The 20,733-nt window shown below is 45.4% G+C and overlaps 1 protein-coding gene across 5 annotated transcripts in view; it reads left to right on the top strand.

Annotated features, from left to right (window-relative positions):
• The window catches only part of VARS1 (valyl-tRNA synthetase 1), a 69,929-nt gene extending 50,002 nt beyond the window's left edge, over positions 1-19,927 (top strand). For 2 of the 5 annotated variants that reach the window (XM_056539523.1, XM_056539526.1), the window contains exons 19-30: positions 1,098-1,168; positions 1,355-1,480; positions 2,472-2,576; positions 3,705-3,773; positions 3,971-4,049; positions 4,445-4,572; positions 10,860-11,015; positions 11,106-11,312; positions 12,310-12,421; positions 16,797-16,972; positions 17,135-17,284; positions 19,650-19,920. In XM_056539523.1, coding sequence (XP_056395498.1) covers positions 1,098-1,168; positions 1,355-1,480; positions 2,472-2,576; positions 3,705-3,773; positions 3,971-4,049; positions 4,445-4,572; positions 10,860-11,015; positions 11,106-11,312; positions 12,310-12,421; positions 16,797-16,972; positions 17,135-17,284; positions 19,650-19,718 — 1,448 coding nt within the window. In that variant the 3' untranslated portion in view covers positions 19,719-19,920. Of the gene's footprint in view, positions 1-1,097; positions 1,169-1,354; positions 1,481-2,471; positions 2,577-3,704; positions 3,774-3,970; positions 4,050-4,444; positions 4,573-10,859; positions 11,016-11,105; positions 11,313-12,309; positions 12,422-16,796; positions 16,973-17,134; positions 17,285-19,649 lie in introns of all 5 variants that reach the window. The other 3 variants (XM_056539525.1, XM_056539528.1, XM_056539527.1) reach the window with 3 other exon arrangements.
• The last annotated feature ends 806 nt before the right edge of the window (positions 19,928-20,733 follow it).

Below are 20,733 nucleotides of genomic sequence, written 5' to 3'. Positions count from 1 at the left end.
AATTTATCTCACCGGTCTGAATTCCTCTCAAAGGGAGGGGGCGTGGCCTCACTGTGCAGGTCTCCGCCCCCTCCCTCAGAATGCTCACATCTCCCCTAGCATTAGCAAAACTACAACTCCCAGCTTGTCCTCACTGACAGTAGCGGGACACAAGCTGACAGTGGGAGGATTTTTCCTCCAGCTCTGAGCCCTGCGCTCACAGCTGTCAATCAAGGAAGTGTGTCCATGACATAGGTGATGACGCATGGACACAGCAGGACTAGTATGTGTCCAAGCAGACAGGGGGGGGGGGGGCAGTTGTTTTACTGGCTTTTTCACTATGACCTATTGGTTATACATGCTTTACAACATATCAAAAGTTTTTGTATCTGACAGCGCCCATTTAAAGATGTTATTGTCGTAAGATCAGACATGGTAAAAAATGTCATGAGACGCTTTTCACATGTTCATCACCCTTATTCATACTAGTCGTACAATTAAAGGGGTTTCCCAAAATTAATTTTTAACAGCATACAAAATTACTCTGGTCTCGGATTGCAGTGCGTTGAGACGTGACATCACTAGTCAGGAGATGACTGAGACAGTGCCGCTTCAATGGGTGGAGCAACCTCAGAGTGGGAGAGAGATCATTTTGCAACAGCTGTAGACACCCTGGTTTGAAAACACTGGTCATTTAAGTTTCATTAGGTGGGGTAGCTGATGTGTGGGAGGGAGGAAAGTCACCTCACACATACAAGGAACTATTGGATGTGTAGTTTGAGAACGAAATCCCAGTTCACAAAAAGCTAGCCACAGTGTTATGGTAATCTCACAGCATAGCCATTTAGCCCCAAGACAAGCGCAGATCCTTCCTAAGCATGTCCATTACTGTCTGCCAGGTACATAATAAAATCACCTTATGGTGGATAACCCCTGTAAAAGTGATGTACACCAAAAATGCGTCACATTACTTTTTTTTTTTTTTACCATGTTTGATCTCACTACAATAAAATTGTGAAATAACATGTTCTGCGCAGGACTATTGTTCCTTTTTTCCTGTTAGAATATGCAGAATATGTTATCGCCGATTTTAACTCTATGCACCTGTTTTGTTTCAGATGAAGACGTATTAGACACCTGGTTTTCTTCTGGACTTTTCCCATTCTCCATCTTTGGCTGGCCCAACGAGGTAAGCACCGGTAAAGATGGCAGCTTTAGGGGTATTCCCGTCATATAGGACTATCACTAGGAGGGGCACCTCCATTGTGATTGGATGACTTTACCCTAGTTTGTGCGGCCATCTTAAGAATGTGGCAGCGCATACGTCTGTGATGAAGAATATAAGGTAACCCGATATCTTATTTATTTCCTGTAGAGTGAGGACTTAAAGGTTTTCTATCCCGGCACTCTCCTGGAGACTGGACACGACATCTTGTTCTTCTGGGTGGCCCGAATGGTGATGCTAGGTCTAACCCTTACTGGGGAGCTGCCCTTCAAAGAGGTGAGGTACCTGACTATTTACTGTGATAGCTAGTGCGGGCTTTATTTTCTATACGGTATTCATAAATGGGGAGAAGAAAAATATGTCTTGTTTCTTCCAATAACAGTGCCACACCTTTTATCAGGTTGTGTGTGGTTTTGCCACTCTGAGCCATTGAAGGAGTCAGCTGCTACAGGATATAACTCAGGATCAGTACAGGATAAGTAATGTAATGTATGTACACAGTGACCTCACCAGCAGAATAGTGAGTACAGCTCTGGAGTATAATACAGGATATAACTCAGGATCAGTACAGGATAAGTAATGTAATGTATGTACACAGTGACCTCACCAGCAGAATAGTGAGTACAGCTCTGGAGTATAATACAGGATATAACTCAGGATCAGTACAGGATAAGTAATGTAATGCATGTGCACAGTGACCTCACCAGCAGAATAGTGAGTACAGCTCTGGAGTATAATACAGGATATAACTCAGGATCAGTACAGGATAAGTAATGTAATGTATGTACACAATGACCTCACCAGCAGAATAGTGAGTACAGCTCTGGAGTATAATACAGGATATATCTCAGGATCAGTACAGGATAAGTAATGTAATGTATGTACACAGTGACCTCACCAGCAGAAGAGTGAGTACAGCTCTGAGGTAAAATACAGGATATAACTCAGGATCAGTAATTAGTAACTTTTTAAGTTTATGGAGCCTGTCTAGTGAAGCTTGACAGAGATTACTGCAAGCCAAATAATGAGGCGTGTTACCGCACTCTTCTCCCCACTAATTCTAATGATCAGTGAGGGTCGCAGCACTGAGACCCCGGCCAGCCAACATTTTTTACATATTTGTTGGCGAAATTTCAACGTTCTTTTTTTTTTTCTGTGACAGGGACACTTTAAATCCGTGGTTCTCGTTGCTTTCTCTTCTCCATGATTTCTGCCATTTCTGCTTATTCTGTTTCCCATGACACAAATTGTCTTTGTGCTCTCTCAGGTATACCTCCATGCTATAGTACGTGATGCTCATGGGCGCAAGATGAGTAAATCATTGGGCAATGTCATTGATCCTCTGGATGTGATCAAGGGAATTACCATACAGGTAAGGACATAATATAGTGGGTGATGTCAAATCTGTGTTTATGATAGATAGATATGAGATAGACAGATAGACATAGATAGATATGAGATAGATAGATAGATATAGATATAAGATAGATATGAGAGAGATAGATATGAGATAGATATGAGATAGATGGATCGATATGAGATAGATAGATAGATATGAGATAGATAGATAGATAGATAGATAGATATGAGATAGATAGATATGAGATAGATAGATATGAGATAGATAGATTGATATGAGATAGATAGATATGAGATAGATGGATAGATAGATAATAGATAGATATGAGATATATAGATATATAGATAGATATGAGATAGATAGATATGAGATAGATAGATATGAGAGCGACAGATATGAGAGCTAGATATGAGATAGATAGATATTAGATAGATATGAGATAGACAGATAGATATGAGATAGACAGATAGATATGAGATAGATAGATATGAGATAGATAGATATGAGATAGATAGATATTAGATAGATATGAGATAGATAGATATGAGATAGATATGAGATAGATAGATATGAGATAGATGTGAGATAGATAGATATGAGAGATAGATAGATAGATAGATATGAGATAGATATGAGATAGATAGATATGAGATAGATAGATAGATATTAGACAGATATGAGATAGATAGATATGAGATAGACGGATAGATATGAGATAGATAGATAGATATGAGATAGATAGATATGAGATAGATGGATGGATAGATATGAGAGCGACAGATATGAGAGCGACAGATATGAGAGCGACAGATATGAGAGCGACAGATATGAGAGCGACAGATATGAGAGCGACAGATATGAGAGCGACAGATATGAGAGCGACAGATATGAGAGCGACAGATATGAGAGCGACAGATACGAGAGCGACAGATACGAGAGCGACAGATACGAGAGCGACAGATACGAGAGCGACAGATACGAGAGCGACAGATACGAGAGCGACAGATACGAGAGCGACAGATACGAGAGCGACAGATAGATACGAGAGCGACAGATAGATACGAGAGCGACAGATAGATACGAGATAGACGGATGGATAGATAGGAGATGGATAGATAATCCTTTTGTTTACTTCACTAGGGTCTTCATGCTCAGCTTCTGGACAGTAATCTGGATCCTGCCGAGATGGAAAGAGCCAAGGAAGGACAGGTGAGTCCAGATCTGCGGATAAGTCCTGTGCCCCATTCACTACTGTGCTGCATATCTATATATTGCCAAACTTTGATTGTTATATATATATATATATCTCAATAATTTTTTTTTTTTTTTTAAAGACCCAAAATATTTGAGAAACGATGGACTGGATATTGCATACAATTTTTTTTTCTCTTCCTTTTATTCCTCAGAAAGCTGACTACCCCATGGGGATCCCTGAGTGCGGAACAGACGCTCTTAGATTTGCTTTGTGTGCATATACCAGTCAGGGTAAGTTTGTAGTCTCTTAGGGTTGATCTTCACCTTTTTTCATGTTTCCACGTGCTCACTTCATAGATTGTTCACACCGTTTGTAAATGTATGCCACAGTATGCTCAGTACTTAAAAAGCCATCTCTTCAATTGGCTTCCATTGACTTTAATCCTGGAGTAGCTTATAGGGCGATGTCATTTGCACAACTCCCATTAAAGTTAATAGGAGTTACTCCAATTGTATAACTTCCCCGTTTTTGGTTGCTTCTGGCTTTCCCAACCACCCCCTGCAGCTGCAAACAGGCCGGAGGTGGCCAAAAAATGCCTAATGTCAAGATGGAAATACCTCTTTAAGCATTGGACAGACATTGATGAGTCCTAATGTTATATAGCTCTCTTAATATTTCCTTTTAGGACGAGATATTAACTTAGATGTGAACAGGATCCTTGGTTACCGCCACTTCTGCAACAAGCTGTGGAACGCAACCAAATTCGCTATGCGTGGCCTGGGAGATGGCTACACCCCTTCTCCATCTTCTCTGGTGAGTGTGGTAAGAGGGAGTTTTCTCAAGGTCACATTGTAGTTGTAGCAATGCTCGTATTTTTACTACATAAGACATGAGATGTCGGTTTTATGCTGTGCATGTAACATAATGTAACCACAATATGGTAGTTAGTTAAAGGGGTACTCCGGTGAAATTTTTTTTTTTTTTTAGGAACTGGTGCCAGAAAGTTAAACAGATCTGTAAATTACTTCTATTAAAAAATCTTAATCCTTTCAGTACTTATTAGCAGCTATTTGCTACAGAGGAAATTCTTTACTTTTTGAATTTCTTTTTTGTCTTGTCCACAGTGCTCTCTGCTGACACCTGATGCCCCTATCAGGAACTGTCCAGAACAGGAGAAAATCCCCATAGCAAACCTATGCTGCTCTGGACAGTTCCTGACACGGACAGAGGTGTCAGCAGAGAGCACTGTGGACAAGACAAAAAAGAAATTCAAAAAGTAAAGAATTTCCTCTGTAGCATACAGCTGCTAAAAAGTACTGGAAGGATTAAGATTTTTTTAATAGAAGTAATTTACAAATCTGTTTAACTTTCTGGCACCAGTTCATTAAAAAAAAAAAAAAAAAAAAATGTTTTCCACCGGAGTTCCCCTTTAAGCTATATAAACAGTACACAGCTCAATAAGCATTGTGATCAGTAACTATAACTAAAAGGGTTATTTTAGAGTTAAAAATGATCACCTATCAAATATTGGGGGATTAAATTACTGATCGGTGGAAGTCAGATTACTGGGACCCCCACTAAGTACAAAAACAGGGCACCTTTTTCTACATATGAATAGAGCAGCAGTGGTGCTTGCGGGCTGCATATGCGGCTGACGTGCGCTCGGGGCAAGGAGCGGGCTCCATTACCTTCTTCTTCTTCAGCATTCAGAGCTTACTGGAGGCACAAATCGCTCTCCAATCAGCGCCGTGCGCGCGATAAGGTGACAGGGGCCAATCAGACAGTGCCCCTGCTTCAGGCACGCCCCTCTCTGGCTATTGGTTGTTTTTTTTATATCTACACAGAGCGGAGTTCTCCTCACAGCAGCTGCTCTGGGGACACAGACTCGGGGAGAGTTCTTTTTTCATTGTCTGTACCCAGAACTGTTCCTCCCTCTAAACAGACAACTGGAGTGTTAGTTTGCCATTTTGTCTGTAAGAGCTGTAATTCCAAAATGCCTGGTTCTGTTGAACCCACTTGCTCTGCCTGCTCCACTGCTCCCCCAGACCCCCTGGCACCCCTGATGCTCTAGCAGTCCCGGTGGATTTGGCCGCCCCTCCAGCCTGGGTTCTTCCCTATCCCAGTATATGGATGACTTGACTCAAGTCACCCGTTCGGTGGCTGAGGCCTCCCGTGACGTGGTGTCTGCCTTGCAGAGGTCTGCCCTGCGCCGGCCCTCTGTAGGATCCCGCTCCTCTTCTCCATATGCCTCTCGCTCTCACAAGTGTAACAAGGGGTGTTTCTTCTGACTCTTCCATTGAGCCTTCAAGTAGACGTGGGTGCCCCCCTCGTGGGTCCCGCCCCCCCCTGTCATCTGGTCACAAACGTCGCTCCTCCAGAGGACGTTCCCGGAGTCGCCGCTCTGCCTCGCCAGAGCCGCGTACCCCGATAAGGGTCGCCCACTCCAGGGCTGTCTCCACTCGTATACATTCTCTGGTGAACTGGCGGATGAGGCTTCCGAATCGGCATCTGACTCTGAGGACCGCTCGGATACAGTTGAAACGGTGAACTCATTGGTTGCGGCCATAAGAGACCCCTTTCACTTAGAGGACCCAGGATCTTCGGACGTGACTCCTGAAGTATCCTTTCATCGTGCTGAACCAGCACCTCAAATGTTCAGCTCTCAAGCTGAATTTGACACCCTTCTGGAATCTGCATGGAAACATCCAGACAAGAGGTTCCCAGGTATGAAGAAGGTTCAAGAGGACCTTGTCTCAAAACTGGTTACCCCTCCCTCAGTGGATCCACCAATTTCCCGCCTTTCTAAGGCTACTACATTGCCGCTAGCAGACGCAGCTGCCTTCAAGGATCCGACGGACAAGAAGGTGGAGTCCTTGGCGAAGTTTGCCTCTGAAGCAGCAGGCTCTTCTCTGCTTCCTACCTTCGCCTCTGCATGGGTGTCCAAGGCCCTGTCGGTGTGGTACTCAAAACTCCGTCATTGTATCCTAGCGGATCCTCCCCAGAGGATCTGTCTGCTTTGGTTCTCCAATGCTCTAAAGCTGGGAACTTCCATGCATGGACTTCTACTGGCTTTGCTTTGGCTCACCTAGCGGCCCTCCGGCATTCCATGTGGCCTAAGGCGGGGGATGCGGAAGCCGCCTCCAAAAGGTCTCTCGCCAAGCTTCCTTTACTGGTATCTGTCTTTTTGGCAAGCGCCTTGACTACTTCCCAAAGGAAGTCCTCTTCCTTCCGGTTCTTTCGGACTTTTGGCCCCAATAAGGGGTCTGGGCAGGCGCCTTCGCGGGACAAGAAGGCTCCCTCGTTCTGGGCTTGGAAGTCGGACACCAACCGTTCCGGTTGTTTTGCGGCCAAATTGGGCAACCGCAAACCCACTAACGCATGAAGTGAAGCCCCCACCCGCAGATTTTTCTCTGGTGGGAGGTCGTCTCTTACTTTTTCGAGGCATCTGGACCACACACATTCTGGACTCTTTGGTCATGGACGTGGTGTCCAACGGATACCGAATAGTTTTTTTCAGTCCCGGCCCCCCGGTCACCTTCTCTGGCGAAGCAGTTTCGGCAGGCCCTCCAGTCCCTGCTTTTCCAGGGAGTTATTGTCCCCGTTCCTCCAGGGGAACATTTTCTGGGTTTCTATTCCAATCTTTTTGTGGTCCCCAAGAAGGGCGATTCTGTTCGGCCAATCCTGGATCTCAAACGTTTCAACCGTCATCTTCTCAACCACCACTTCCGAATGGAATCTCTCCGTGGCATCCATGGAACAAGGGGAGTTTCTTTCTTGGGTGGACATCAAAGATGCCTACCTCCATGTTCCAATATTCCCGGCCATCAGCGGTACCTCCGCTTTGCGGTTCCGGAGGGGCATTTTCAATTCGTAGCCCTCCCCTTTGGTCTGGCCACTGCTCCTCGGGTCTTTACCAAGATCCTTGCGCCTGTGATAGCACTGTTGCGGTTGAGAGAAGTCTCAGTGATCCCTTACCTGGACGACCTTCTCATCAAGGCTCCCACCAGAGTCCAGACTCTGGAGAATGTGGTTCTCACTCTCCAGACCCTGGTTCACTTTGGGTGGATGGACAACCGGGACAAGTCTGTCCTCTCTCCCACCCAGTCTCTGATCTTCTTGGGACTTCAATTCAACATGGCCTCTGCCCGGATTTGCCTTCCGCCGGACAAACGTCTGACTCTCCTGTCAGGAGTCCGCTCCCTTTGAGCCCAGGTCCCGGTTTCCATCTGCATTTGCATGGAAGTCTTGGGTCGGATGGTAGCGGCCTTGGAGGCCTTACCCATTGCCCAGTTTCTTTACTGTCCCCTTCAACTGGCGATTCTCTCTCGATGGGACAGATCTCCTCTGTCTTTCGATCGCAAGATTGCTCTCCCTCTTCGGATCCGTCAGTCTCTGCTCTGGTGGCTCCGCTCCCCCCTTCTTCTTCTTCAGGGGAGATCATTTCTTCCCCTCCACTGGCAGGTAGTTACAACAGATGCCAGTCTGTCGGGCTGGGGCGGTGTGTTCAGGAATTGGACGGTTCAAGGCCTCTGGTCTCCCCGGGAAGCCCTTCTTCCAATAAACATCTTGGAACTGAGGGAGATTCTTCTTTGTCTTCTTCATTGGGAGTCCCTGCTTCAGTCCCGCTCTGTCCGCCTCCAGTCGGACAATGCCACGGCCGTAGCTTACATCAACGGCAAGGCGGCACTCGCAGCTCGGCAGCCATGGCCGAGGCAACAAAGATTCTCCTCTGGGTGGAAAACAAGGTTCCGGCCATTTTGGTGATTCACATTCCAGGTGTGCTCAATTGGGAAGCGGACTTCCTCAGCCGGTCCTCAGCCAACCACGGCGAGTGGTCTCTACATCCAGAGGTCTTCGCGCAGATCTGCAACCTCTGGGGCATTCCAGACGTGGACCTTTACGTGTCTCGGCACATTCTGAAGATTGTTCCATTTGTGTCAAAGTTCCGGGACCCCTGGCTCTAGCCGTGGACGCCCTAGTGATTCCTTGGGCGGGGTTTACCCTGCTCTATCTGTTCCCTCCCCTTCCGCTCCTTCCCAGGGTTCTGAGGAAGCTCAAGGCGGAGGACGTTCCCACCATACTGGTAGCTCCAGTTTGGCCCCGAAGGATGTGGTACGCCGACGTAGTCAGGCTCCTGGACGACGCTCCGCTGCGCCTTCCACTTCTTCCGGACCTGCTGTCTCAGGGTCCTCTTTGCCACCCCAATTTACAGTCGCTGCATTGACGGCGTGGCGGTTGAGACCGCGGTTTTGAGAGCCCGTGGTTTTTCTTCCCAAGTCATTCGCACCATGCTCAGGGCTCGTAAGCCCTCCTCGGCAAAAATTTACCACCGTACCTGGCAGTCTTACTTTAGTTGGTGTGAAGCTCCGGTCTTGTGTCCTGTTACTTTTTTGGTTTCCCGTCTTCTCTCTTTCTTGCAGTTGGGCTTGGAACTGGGGTTTTCTCAGTTCCCTTAAGGGTCAGGTTTCGGCCCTTTCTATTCTTTTCCAGCATCCTCTGGCTTCTATTTCTCATGTCCGGACCTTCCTTCAAGGAGTGGCACATGCTGCCCCCTCCTTATCGGTCCCCTTCTCCCCCATGGGACTTAAATCTGGTTCTAGGTGTCCTCCAAGGTCCCCCTTTTGAACCTCTTTGGGAAGTGTCCTTGCGCCGTCTTTCCTGGAAAGTGGCGTTTCTTATAGCTATCACCTCTATTCGGAGAGTGTCCGAATTGGCAGCTCTTTCCTGCCGTTCTTGGTTTCTGGCGATTCACCAGGACAAGGTCATTTTCCGGCCAGATCCTTCTTTTTGCCTAAGGTCGTTTTGGCTTTTCATCTCAATGAGGACATCATTCTTCCGTCCTTTTGTTCCCCTCCTTCTCATCCCAATGAGCGTTTACTCCACAATCTGGATGTTGTGCGGGCCGTTCGGTCCTACCTCTCTGTCACCGCTTCCTTTCGTCAGTGCGATTCCTTTTTCGTCCTTACGGAAGGTCGTTGCAAGGGACAACCTGCTTCCAAGGCCACCATTTTTCGGTGGATCCGGTCTGCCATTTCGGAAGCTTATCGCTGTAGGGTGAAGATCCCTCCCTTCAGGGTTTTGGCTCATTCTACCCCTTCTGTTGGGGCATCTTGGGCTCTCCAGAACAGGGCCTCGGCCTTGCAGATCTGCAAGTGGCTACCTGGTCGTCTTTGCATACTTTCTCGAGGTTTTACCGGGTTCATACCTTCGCATCGGCTGATGCTAGTCTGGGCCGGAAGGTACTGCAGGCGGCGGTGGTTTTGCCGTCCGCCTAACCGGGTTTTCTTCTTCCCACCCAAGGGACGGCTTTGGTACGTCCCATGGTCTGTGTCCCCCAATGGAGCCGATAGAGAAAAGGAGATTTTTTTTATACTTACCGTAAAATCTCTTTCTCGAAGGTTCCATTGGGGGACACAGCTCCCGCCCTTTTGGGTTTCTCTTTGGTTCTCTGTCCGAGGGTGAGTTCAGTTATATTTTTTCTGGTTCTTGGACAGTTCGTGTTTTCTCCTTGACCTATCGGTCCTCTCCTATTGCTCTGGATCTAAAACTGATTAGCTCAGGGCCTGGAGGCGGGTATATCCTGCTGGGAGGAGCCGACTTTTTTGTTGCCATAGTGTCATACCTCCTAGAGACAGCAGCATATACCCATGGTCTGTGTCCCCCATTGGAACCTTCGAGAAAGAGATTTTACGGTAAGTATTAAAAAAATCTCCTTTTTCCACCGTACCCCCTTTAATGCCATGATTCACATGGGAAACTCTCTCTTGATTTCACTGAAGATTCACTTTTAAGGGGAAAGTGTAGGCTGCCATGTTGTTTTATGACTCTACACTTAGAGAACCAAATTGCTAAGGACTGGTGACAGCTGATTTATTATTTATTTATTTAACTAATATTTTTGTTTTGTTTTGTTTTTTTTAATTAATAGTCATTGTTTAATATTAAAAAATATATGATTTAACTTAAAAAAAAAAGATTTAATAAATATTAACAATTTTTTTATTTATAAAGCACACACAGATTCTGCAGCGCTGTAGTATTCATAGTCCATTCTTATTCTCCCCTCATATAGTGATCCCTATAATGTTGTATTGTTTCAGCCCACCGGACAGGAGAGTCTGGCGGACCTCTGGATTCTGAGTCGCCTCAGTTTAGCGGTGGATCTTTGCAACACTGGCTTTCAGAATTATGACTTCCCGGGGATCACCACTGCCATATACAACTTCTGGTTGTATGATCTGTGTGACGTCTACCTGGTGAGGACATGCGATTCAGTACAATTATCTTTATCCATCTTCTTGTCATGATCCACCACGTTCAATGTCCGTCTTGTTTTCCTCCCCCAGGAGTGTTTGAAGCCTTTGTTTGCCAGCACAGATGAAGTCGCCATAGCAGTAGCAAGAAACACACTGTACACGTGTCTGGACGCCGGCCTCCGACTCCTCTCACCCATCATGCCTTTCCTCACGGAAGAACTTTATCAGAGACTCCCCCGACGTTCTTCCGAGACGTTCCCAAGTGTGTCTGTCACTCCTTATCCTGAAGCTACTGAGGTGAGCACCTCCATAGTCACATCAAGTTCTAGTGCCTCCAGATGTTGCAAAACTACAACACCCAGCATGCCCCATCAGCCTTTGGTTTTTGCAATTCACGGCACCTTGGCCAATCAGAAGAAGCCATGGGGTGTTGCAACCCATTCACTTCCTGCAGCATAATCCCATTCACGTTAAAGAGGTACTCCGCCCCTTGACATCTTATCCCCTATCCAAAGGATGTTTAATATAAGATCGGTGGGGGTATCAGAAGTTAGACTGAAGATGTTGCGGCATTTCCCATTTCTTGCTAATCAGACACAGCGCCAGTCATTTGTGGTGGTTGCGCCTGGTATTGCAACTCAATCTCATTAATGGGGTACTCCGCCCCTAGACATCTTATCCCCTATCCAAAGAATAGGGGATAAGATGTCTGATCGCGGGGGTCCCACCACTGCCTGAATGCTACCTGACTTTGCGGGGATTTCACCCCTAGCAACCCCCGCGAACTCAGTTGCGTTGCGGGGCAGAGGCTCGTGACCCCACATTCACTCCCCGCTCGTGACGTCACGGCCACGCCCCACCAATGCAAGTCTATGGGAGGGGGTGTGACAGAGTGATTGTGAGGTCACGAGCCGCTGCTCCACATCGCAGCTGAGTTCGTGGGGGTCCCCAGTGGTGGGACCCCAGTGATCTCAGGCAACGTCCAGGCAGTGGTGGGACCCCGTGATCAGACATCTTATCCCATATCCTTTGGATAGGGGATAAGATGTCTAGGGGCGGAGTACCCCATTAATAAGACTGAGTTGCAATACCAGGCGCGACCACTACAAATGACTGGTGCTGTGTCTGGTTAACAGAAATGGGAAACGCCGCAACCTCTTCGGTCTAACTTCGGATACCCCCACTGATCTTATATCGATGACCTAATGACCCCCACAGATCTTATATTGATGACCGTTTGTGTCCGAGTCCATGTCTAGGATGGCACTGACCATTTTTGTTTCTGTCTTCTTAGTACAAATGGCGGGATGAAGAAATAGAGAGAAAAATGGAGCTCGCTCTGCTTATTGTGAAATCTATCCGGTCTTTGCGGGCCGACTACAATCTCACCAAGACTAAGGCTGACTGTGAGTATCTGGGTGACCGGTGACCAGTTCTGGTATAGATTATGATATCATAACTAGTGCCCCTTCTGGTGGGACCTTGCTGTATGGACTGTTTTGAATTCATCTTTCATTGAAAGTTATGTTTTGTTTGGGTAAAAAGGAAAAGTTTTTCCATATTTTTTTTGTTTTACATTTTGCCTTCTGCATCTTCCATGCATCACCGTTTATAGTAGACTGCCGGATTTATTACTTGGTGAATATGGGACAAGATGTAGACATAGGCTCAAGCCCCGTGTATAAACTCTACATATTCTGATCTGTTATTTTTAGTAGGGGTTGTTTCTGCTTCAGTCAGACTTTAAGCCACAAACCATTAACATTTATGTGTTTTTTTCCTTTAATGCAAAATTGCATGAGGGCACATTTAAAGGAAAACCCACAGGAACACCACCCGCACTTACCTGCCGGTACAGCCTGTTAGTACAGGAAGCCCTGATCAAAATGGTGTTCACCTTTCTTTTTTTGTAGGTCGTGGCAGTCACAATAAATTGCTAAAAATCCTAATATTTAAAGGAGTATTCCATGAAAAAACATTATTTTTCATATCTACTGGCTCCAGTAGTTATCAGCTGCTGAAGTTGCGTTGTTCTTTTCTGTCTGACCACAGTGCTCTCTGCTGACACCTCTGACTGTCTCAGGAACTGTCCAGAGTAGGAGCAAATCCCCATAGCAAACCTATACTGCTCTGGTCAGTTCCCGAAACAGACAGAGGTGTCAGCAGGGAGAACTGTTGACAGAAAAGAAGAACTCAACTTTAGCAGCTGATAAGTACTGGTAGGATTAAGATTTTTTAATAGAGATTTGTACTTTCTGGAGCCAGTTCATGTGAAATACCCCTTTATATTAGGCTTCTGGTGCATCCGGGGTGTTCCCTAGCCCTTAGGTCCACTGGTTCTTCCCTGCCAGTCCTGGATTCAGGACTTAGCTACTACAAGCCTCGATGACATATGTGTGTGGTGATATTCTGGACCGGCCATGCTGGAGATCTGTGCTCGCTTGTAGCAGCTATGTGAAGAGAAGAGAGTATGAATATTCATTAGGGGGCGGGAATCAGGGACTGGCAGGGAAGGAAAACCAGAGCAGCTCAGGGCTAGGGACCGCCCCCTGTGCACCAAGAGCTTCATTTACATATTACACCTTGGCCAATAAGAAGAAGCCGTGGTGCTCCAGTGAGTGTTGTGACCCATTCAGCTTTCTGTAGCTCAATATTATTCAAGTCAATGAGACTGAGCTGCAATACCAGGCGCGACCACTACAAATGATTGGCGCTGTGTCTGGTTAACAATGAATGGGAAACGCCACATCCCATTCAGTCTAACTTCTGCACCAAGAGCTTCATGTACATATAAGGATTTTTAGCAATATTTCAGGACCTCCAGCACCTAGAAGAATAGGGTTAAAACCAGCATCAGTGATCAGCGTCCCCCACAGTAAAAGCAGGTTAGGCCGGGTTCACACCACGTTTTGGCAATACAGTTCCCGTATCAGGTTTTTCATAAAAAACAGATTCCTCAAAACCGGACTAAGGGTGGGTTCACACTACGATTTTGCTATACGGTTTCGGCATTCGGTTTCATAAAAAAAAAAAGTATGCAACCGTACAGAAACCGTGCCTGTATGACTTCCCATTCAAAACTGTATGCACCATAATGTATACAGTTGTCTCCGTTTTTCAAACCATACAGTTGTTTACTTTTCCGGACAGAAAACCGTGGCTTACCACGGTTTTTGGTCTGGGTGAAAAACCGCATTAAACCGTATACGTTTTTTTAAAACATGGGAGTCAATGGGAACCGTACAGAACTGTATGTGCGTACTGTTCCATCCGGTTTTTGACTTTGCACATTTTTTTTTTCTTTAAATTTCATTCAAACAAGTGAAACTTTATTCATTATGGAGTGAAAAGTTAAACGTATATATTTTTTTCTTAAAAAACTGATGCAACCGGACATAATTTTTCAACCGTGTACAGATAAAAATTTGTACACACGTTTGATTCAGTTTAGTCCGGTTTTGAGGAATCCATTTTTTATCAAAAACCTGATACAGGAACCGTATTGAAAAATCGTGGTGTGAACCCAGCCTAAACTGAATCAAAACGTGTTGAAAACCGTATACGCTTTGAAAAATGATGTCTAGTTGCATCTGTTTTTTTAAAGAAAAAAAAGTATACGTTTTAACTTTTTCATTCCATTATGAATAAAGTTTCACTTGTTTGATTGAAATTCCAAGAAAAAAACTGTACAAAATCAAAAACCGTATGGTGAAAACCAGATGGAACAGTACGCACATACAGTTCTGTACGGTTCCAATTGACTCCCATGTTAAAAAAAGAAAAAAAAATTATACGTTTCAATAAGGTTTTTTCACCCGGACCAAAAACCGTGGTAGGCTACGGCTTTGGGTACGGGAAAAAAACTGACAAAACCGCACAGCATGCAAAACGGACACAACCTGATGAATCTTTTGTCATACGGTTTTCAATGGAGAGTCAATGCATACGGTTTTCTATACAGTTCCGTACGGTTTTCACATTGAAAGGGTATACGGGAAGTGAATAGCAAATACGTGGTGTTAACCCGGCCTTAGTGCGGGTGACGCTGCTGTCCGTTTCGCTTTTCTGAGGATATGATTATTTTTTTTATTTTTTTATTATTTATTTTTTTTATTCAAGTTTTATCTGCGTCAGGCAATACTCTAGAAATTGTCCTGGCAACGAAAGGATTAAATCTACCTTCCCAAATATTTTTTTTTATTTATTATTTTTTTTTTTTTTATATAATGTTTACATGTAAAATGAAGTGCCAAATAATCCTAATAAAAAAAAAAAAAAAATACATATTTACAAAGCTACTTTAAAAATCTGTGTAGGTGGCCATTGACATACATGTATAGCAGGCTATTCAGCATCAAGGTGAAGTCTCTGTATACCAGTGTTTCCCAACTGGGGTGCCTCCAGCTGTTGCAAAACTACAACTCCCAGCATGCCCGGACAGCCAACGGCTGTCCGGGCATGCTGGGAGTTGTAGTTTTGCAACAGCTGGAGGCGCGCTGGTTGGGAAACACTGATATACAGTGTATGGACTTTGCTCCAGCTTATGTCTAGATATAGTTTTTTGTCTATGCTGTTATCGCCATGAGGGCTGGTTGCATATTAACCCTTTATAGCCATGAAAAGATAAAATTCTTCACCCTTCCTTATCTGACATTGATCAGCACTATATAAATACTTTGGAGGTGACGGACCACTCTGTAGCAGTCTCTAGGTGATAGGGTTGGTATCAGGACTGCAGCATCACCCCCACAGCACTAGCGGCCTGGGCCGCAGCAGCCCACCTGCTCTTTCAGCTTGACCCTAGGGCAGTATTGTAGGGTGTAACGAGCAAGATTAAAGGGGTACTCCGCTGGAAAAAAGCATTTTTCTTTAAAAATCAACTGGTGCCAGAAAAGTTTTATACAGATTTGTAAATGACTTCTATTTAAAAATCTTAATCCTTCTAGTACTTATCAGCTGCTATTTGCTCCACAGGAAGTGGTTTTCTTTTTGAATTTCCTTTCTTTCTGTTCACAGTGCTCTCTGCTGACCCCTCTGTCCATGTCAGGAACTGTCCAGAGCAGGAGAGGTTTGCTATGGGCATTTGCTTGTACTCTGGACAGTTCCAAAAATGGACAGAGGTGTCAGCAGAGAGCACTGTGGTCAGACAGAAAGGAAATCCAAAAACGAAAAGAACTTCCTGTGGAGCAAATAGCAGCTGATAAGCCCTGGAAGGATTAAAGGGGTTATCCAGGAAAAAACTTTTTTTTATATATCAACTGGCTCCAGAAAGTTAAACAGATTTGTAAATTACTTCTATTAAAAAAAATCTTAATCCTTTCAGTACTTATGAGCTGCTGAAGTTGAGTTGTTCTTTTCTGTCTAAGTGCTCTCTGATGACACCTGTCTCGGGAAACGCCCAGTTTAGCAGCAAATCCCCATAGCAAACCTCTTCTACTCTGTGCAGTTCCCGAGACAAGCAGAGGTGTCAGCAGAGAGCACTGTTGCCAGACAGAAAACAACAACTCAACTTCAGCAGCTGATAATTATTGAAAGCATTAAGATTTTTTTAATAGAAGTAATTTACAAATACTTTCTGGAGCCAGTTGATATAAAAAATGTTTTTTCCTGGAGTACCCCTTTAAGATTTGTAGATAGAAGTTCAACTTTCTAGCACAGGTTGATAAAAAAAAATAAAAAAAAAATGTTTTCCAGTGGAGTACCCCTTTAAGAGGCCATGTAAACCCAGTGCCATAGGGTAATCTTCTCCTCAACTATTAACGTGTCCTTGTGCTTTGACAGGTTACGTGAAATGTCAGGACGAAGATACCAAATCCGTGGTGGTCGCTTACACCTCCTATATCATCGTCCTCTCTTCTTCGGGATCCCTGGTAATCCTCGAGCCTTCGGATCCAGCCCCGGAGGGAAGTGCTGTCAATACGGCTTCCGATAAGGCTACTGTATTCATGAACCTCAAGGTAAGAGGAATCCCCGTCAGTGTTTTAGGTCATCCATAGATGCAGCAATGGCTGGCTACTAGTCATCTTTGGTGGTTCAGCTCAAAAGACTTCAGGCTCACTCTATAAACCCCAGTATGGGCTTGTACCTTGTAAGAGCACACGCTTTGTATCCTCCTGCAGGGGCTCATTGATGTGGAGAAGGAGCTGGCCAAGTTGCAGGTGAAGAAGACTGAGCTGAGCCGACAGCTGTCAAAATTACGGGAGCGGATGGGAGGAGCAGATTACAGCGCCAAGGTCCCCCCAGCAGTGCAACAGCAAGACTCTGAAAAGGTGAGGCCAGCCCAAGTTTTAGGCCCGGGGGTACTCTGCCCCTAAACATCTTATCCCCTATCCAAAGGATAGGGGATAAGATGTCTGATCGCAGGGGTCCCACCGCTGGGAACCCCCACGATCTCGGCTGCGGCACCCCAGACATCCGGTGCACGGAGCGAACTTCGCTCTGTGCCGGATGACTGGCGTTGCGGGGCGGAGGCTCGTGACGTCATGGTCGCGCCCTGCTCGTGAGTTCACGGCCACACCCCCTCAATGCAAGTCTATGGGAGGGGGCGTGACTGCCGTCACGCCCCCTCCCATAGACTTGCATTGAGGGGGCGTGGCTGTGACGTAACGAGTCTCTGGTTCTTCACCAGATGCTCTAAACGAACACTGGGTGCCGCAGGGAGGGGATAAGATGTCTGATCGCAGGGGTCCCACTGCTGGGGACCCCCATAATCTTGGCTGCAGCACCCCAGACATCCGGTGCACGGAGCGACGTTCGCTCCGTGCCGAATGACTGGCGATGTGGGGCGGAGGCTCATGACGTCACGGCAGTCACGCCCCCTCCCATAGACATGCAATGAGGGGGCGTTGCCGTGACGTCACAATCGAGGTGCGGCTGGGACATTACGAGCCTCTGGCTCTGCACCAGACACTCTAAACTAACACTGGGTGCAGCAGGGAGATCATGGGGGTCCCCAGCAGCGGGACCCCCACGATCAGACATCTTATCCCCTATCCTTTGGATAGGGGATAAGATGTCTAGGAGCGGAGTACCCCTTTAATCTCCAGTATGGTTAGATGCATGCCACGCTGAGCAGTACAGTTGGTGAGACCACCATGCCACGCCCAGTGACGCTCCATGCAAGAGCCCTTTTCTGATGAATTGCTTTCATGCACGGAACCATGCTGAGCAAAGTATGGCTGCCTCACCAACCCTACCGTCAGCGTGGCTTGCGTCTCCCCGCCGCTGGAGCTGAAGAACGCGAGGGCCTGCAACTTGGGACTTGCGTTTTAAAGCCAGGGTAAAATATGGCTCTGTGAAAGGCAGAGCATGCTGGGAGTTGTCTCTGTACTGTGACATCACTGTGCGCAGTCATCACTACACTTATAATGGCCTCAGGTTGCAATATTTTATTACATATAATTGTCTTTTCTGGACCATTGTAACATGAAACCAGACTCAACATACAATACTACAGACAGTACAGATCTATGAAACGTGTCAATGGCTGAAAGAACCGACCAATCAGAATGGGCATTCACTGGTGAAACCCCTGTATTACTGAAGTGCATGCACTAACTGGTGTCTGGTAGCGCCCCCTACAGTACAGGGAGGTATTACATGTTCTGTACTCTTTACCTGTATTACTGAAGTGCCTGCACTGACTGGTGTCTGGTAGCGCCCCCTACAGTACAGGGAGGTATTACATGTTCTGTACTCTTTACCTGTATTACTGAAGTGTATGCACTGACTGGTGTCTGGTAGCGCCCCCTACAGTACAGGGAGATATTACATGTTCTGTACTCTTTACCTGTACCAGGGTTAGCTGCTCCTTTGGACACCAGGTGAGGGCGGCTCCATGTTACTTTTTTAGGACACTGTGTACTGTACAGGACCCTGAAGAAGCTCCTGTCCTCTACATAGACAGTGATTACAGCTCCCAGCAGATGTTTATTACTTTTTAATTTCAGGACTTAATTTGTATTAGTTATCTACTTATTTTTCTTTAATCCTCACTTTTTTGGATGACATTTTTGGGGCTTCAGAACCAATTACCAGGTTCCCATAGAGTTATGGTTTCAACATACAATGGTCTTCCTTGGAACCAAATTTGTATTGTAACTTGAGGGGCTAATGTAACTCCCTGTACTGTGACATCACTGTGTTGTACATCATCCTTGTACTGTGACATCAGGGATATTTCCTTACTGTGACATCACTATATGTATTTTCTCTGTACTGTGACATCACTTTTTATGTTTTCCCTGTACTGTGACATCATGGATTCACAGTACAGGGATATTTCCTTACTGTGACATCACTTTCTATGTTTTCTCTGTACTGTTACATCACTATATGTATTTTCTCTGTACTGTGACATCACTTTCTATGTTTTCCCTGTACTGTGACATCACTTTCTATGTTTTCTCTGTACTGTGACATCACTATATGTATTTTCTCTGTACTGTGACATCACTTGCTATGTTTTCCCTGTACTGTGACATCATGGATTCATAGTACAGGGATATTTCCTTACTGTGACATCACTTTCTATGTTTTCCCTGTACTGTGACATCATGGATTCATAGTACAGGGATATTTCCTTACTGTGACATCACTTCCTACATTATTTTTACTCTTGCTATCTTTCCTCAGATGAAGCAGTTTGAAACAGAATACCAGAAGGTGGAGGAGGCCGTGAGCAGTTTCCAGAAGATTGTTTAGTAGTAATTTATTTTCCACTTGCCCGGGAAAGTCTCACTGGCCCTGATGCTGCTCCTAAACCGTATATTTTTTAGAGAAGGATAAAAGCAGATGTATTGTATGCCATGCAGGGTGTATTGTATGTAATAAATCCTGTAGAACCAAGGAAGGCTCAGTGTGTGGTTTCCTGGGGGCCGAGGATGGAATGTATATGGTGGCTGTTCAGAAAAAACTTCTTGAATAGGAAAAGTGGAGATTCATCTAATCATTTCTTATCTGACTAGTTTACTTTTGTTTATTCTTCTAACATTAAAGGGGTACTCCGGTGGAAAACTTTTTTTTTTTTTATCAGCTGGTGCCAGAAAGTTAAAACAGATTTGTAAATTACTTCTATTAAAAACTCTTAATCCTTCCAGTACTTAATAGTGGCTGTATACTACAGAGGACATTCTCTTCTTTTTGGATTTCTTTTCTGTCTGACCACAGTGCTCTCTGCTGACACCTCTGTCCGTGTCAGGAATTGTCCAGAGCAGGAGAAAATCCACATAGCAAACCTATGCTGCTCTGGACAGTTCCTAAAATGGACAGCAGAGAGCACCGTGGTCGTGACAGAAAAGAAATCCCAAAAGAAAAGAATTTCCTCTGTAGTATACTGTATATGTAGTACTGGAAGGATTAAGATTTTTAAATAGAAGTGATTTACAAATCTAACAGGATATAGGTACAGAATCCGGCACTGCTGTATATGCGGCAATTAATCAGGCAACAGATGAAAAGCAGAAGCACAAACCCAAATCTCTGTGGTGCTCAGTCCAAAGACAGCAGATGCAATCCAATGTAAATGTAGTAAGAATGGAGGACGGCACTCACCCAAGATGGTAGCTAGAGATGAGTGAACTTACAGTAAATTCGATTCGTCACAAACTTCTCGGCTCGGCAGTTGATGACTTTTCCTGCATAAGTTACTTCAGCTTTCAGGTGCTCCCGTGGGCTGGAAAAGGTGGATACAGTCCTAGGAAAGAGTCTCCTAGGACTC

The sequence above is a fragment of the Hyla sarda genome, chromosome 9 (genome assembly GCF_029499605.1).
Source record: "Hyla sarda isolate aHylSar1 chromosome 9, aHylSar1.hap1, whole genome shotgun sequence".
NCBI classification, from domain to species: Eukaryota; Metazoa; Chordata; class Amphibia; order Anura; family Hylidae; genus Hyla; species Hyla sarda.
Note: the sequence above shows the minus strand (reverse complement) of the source record. Positions and strands in the feature narration are given on the sequence as shown.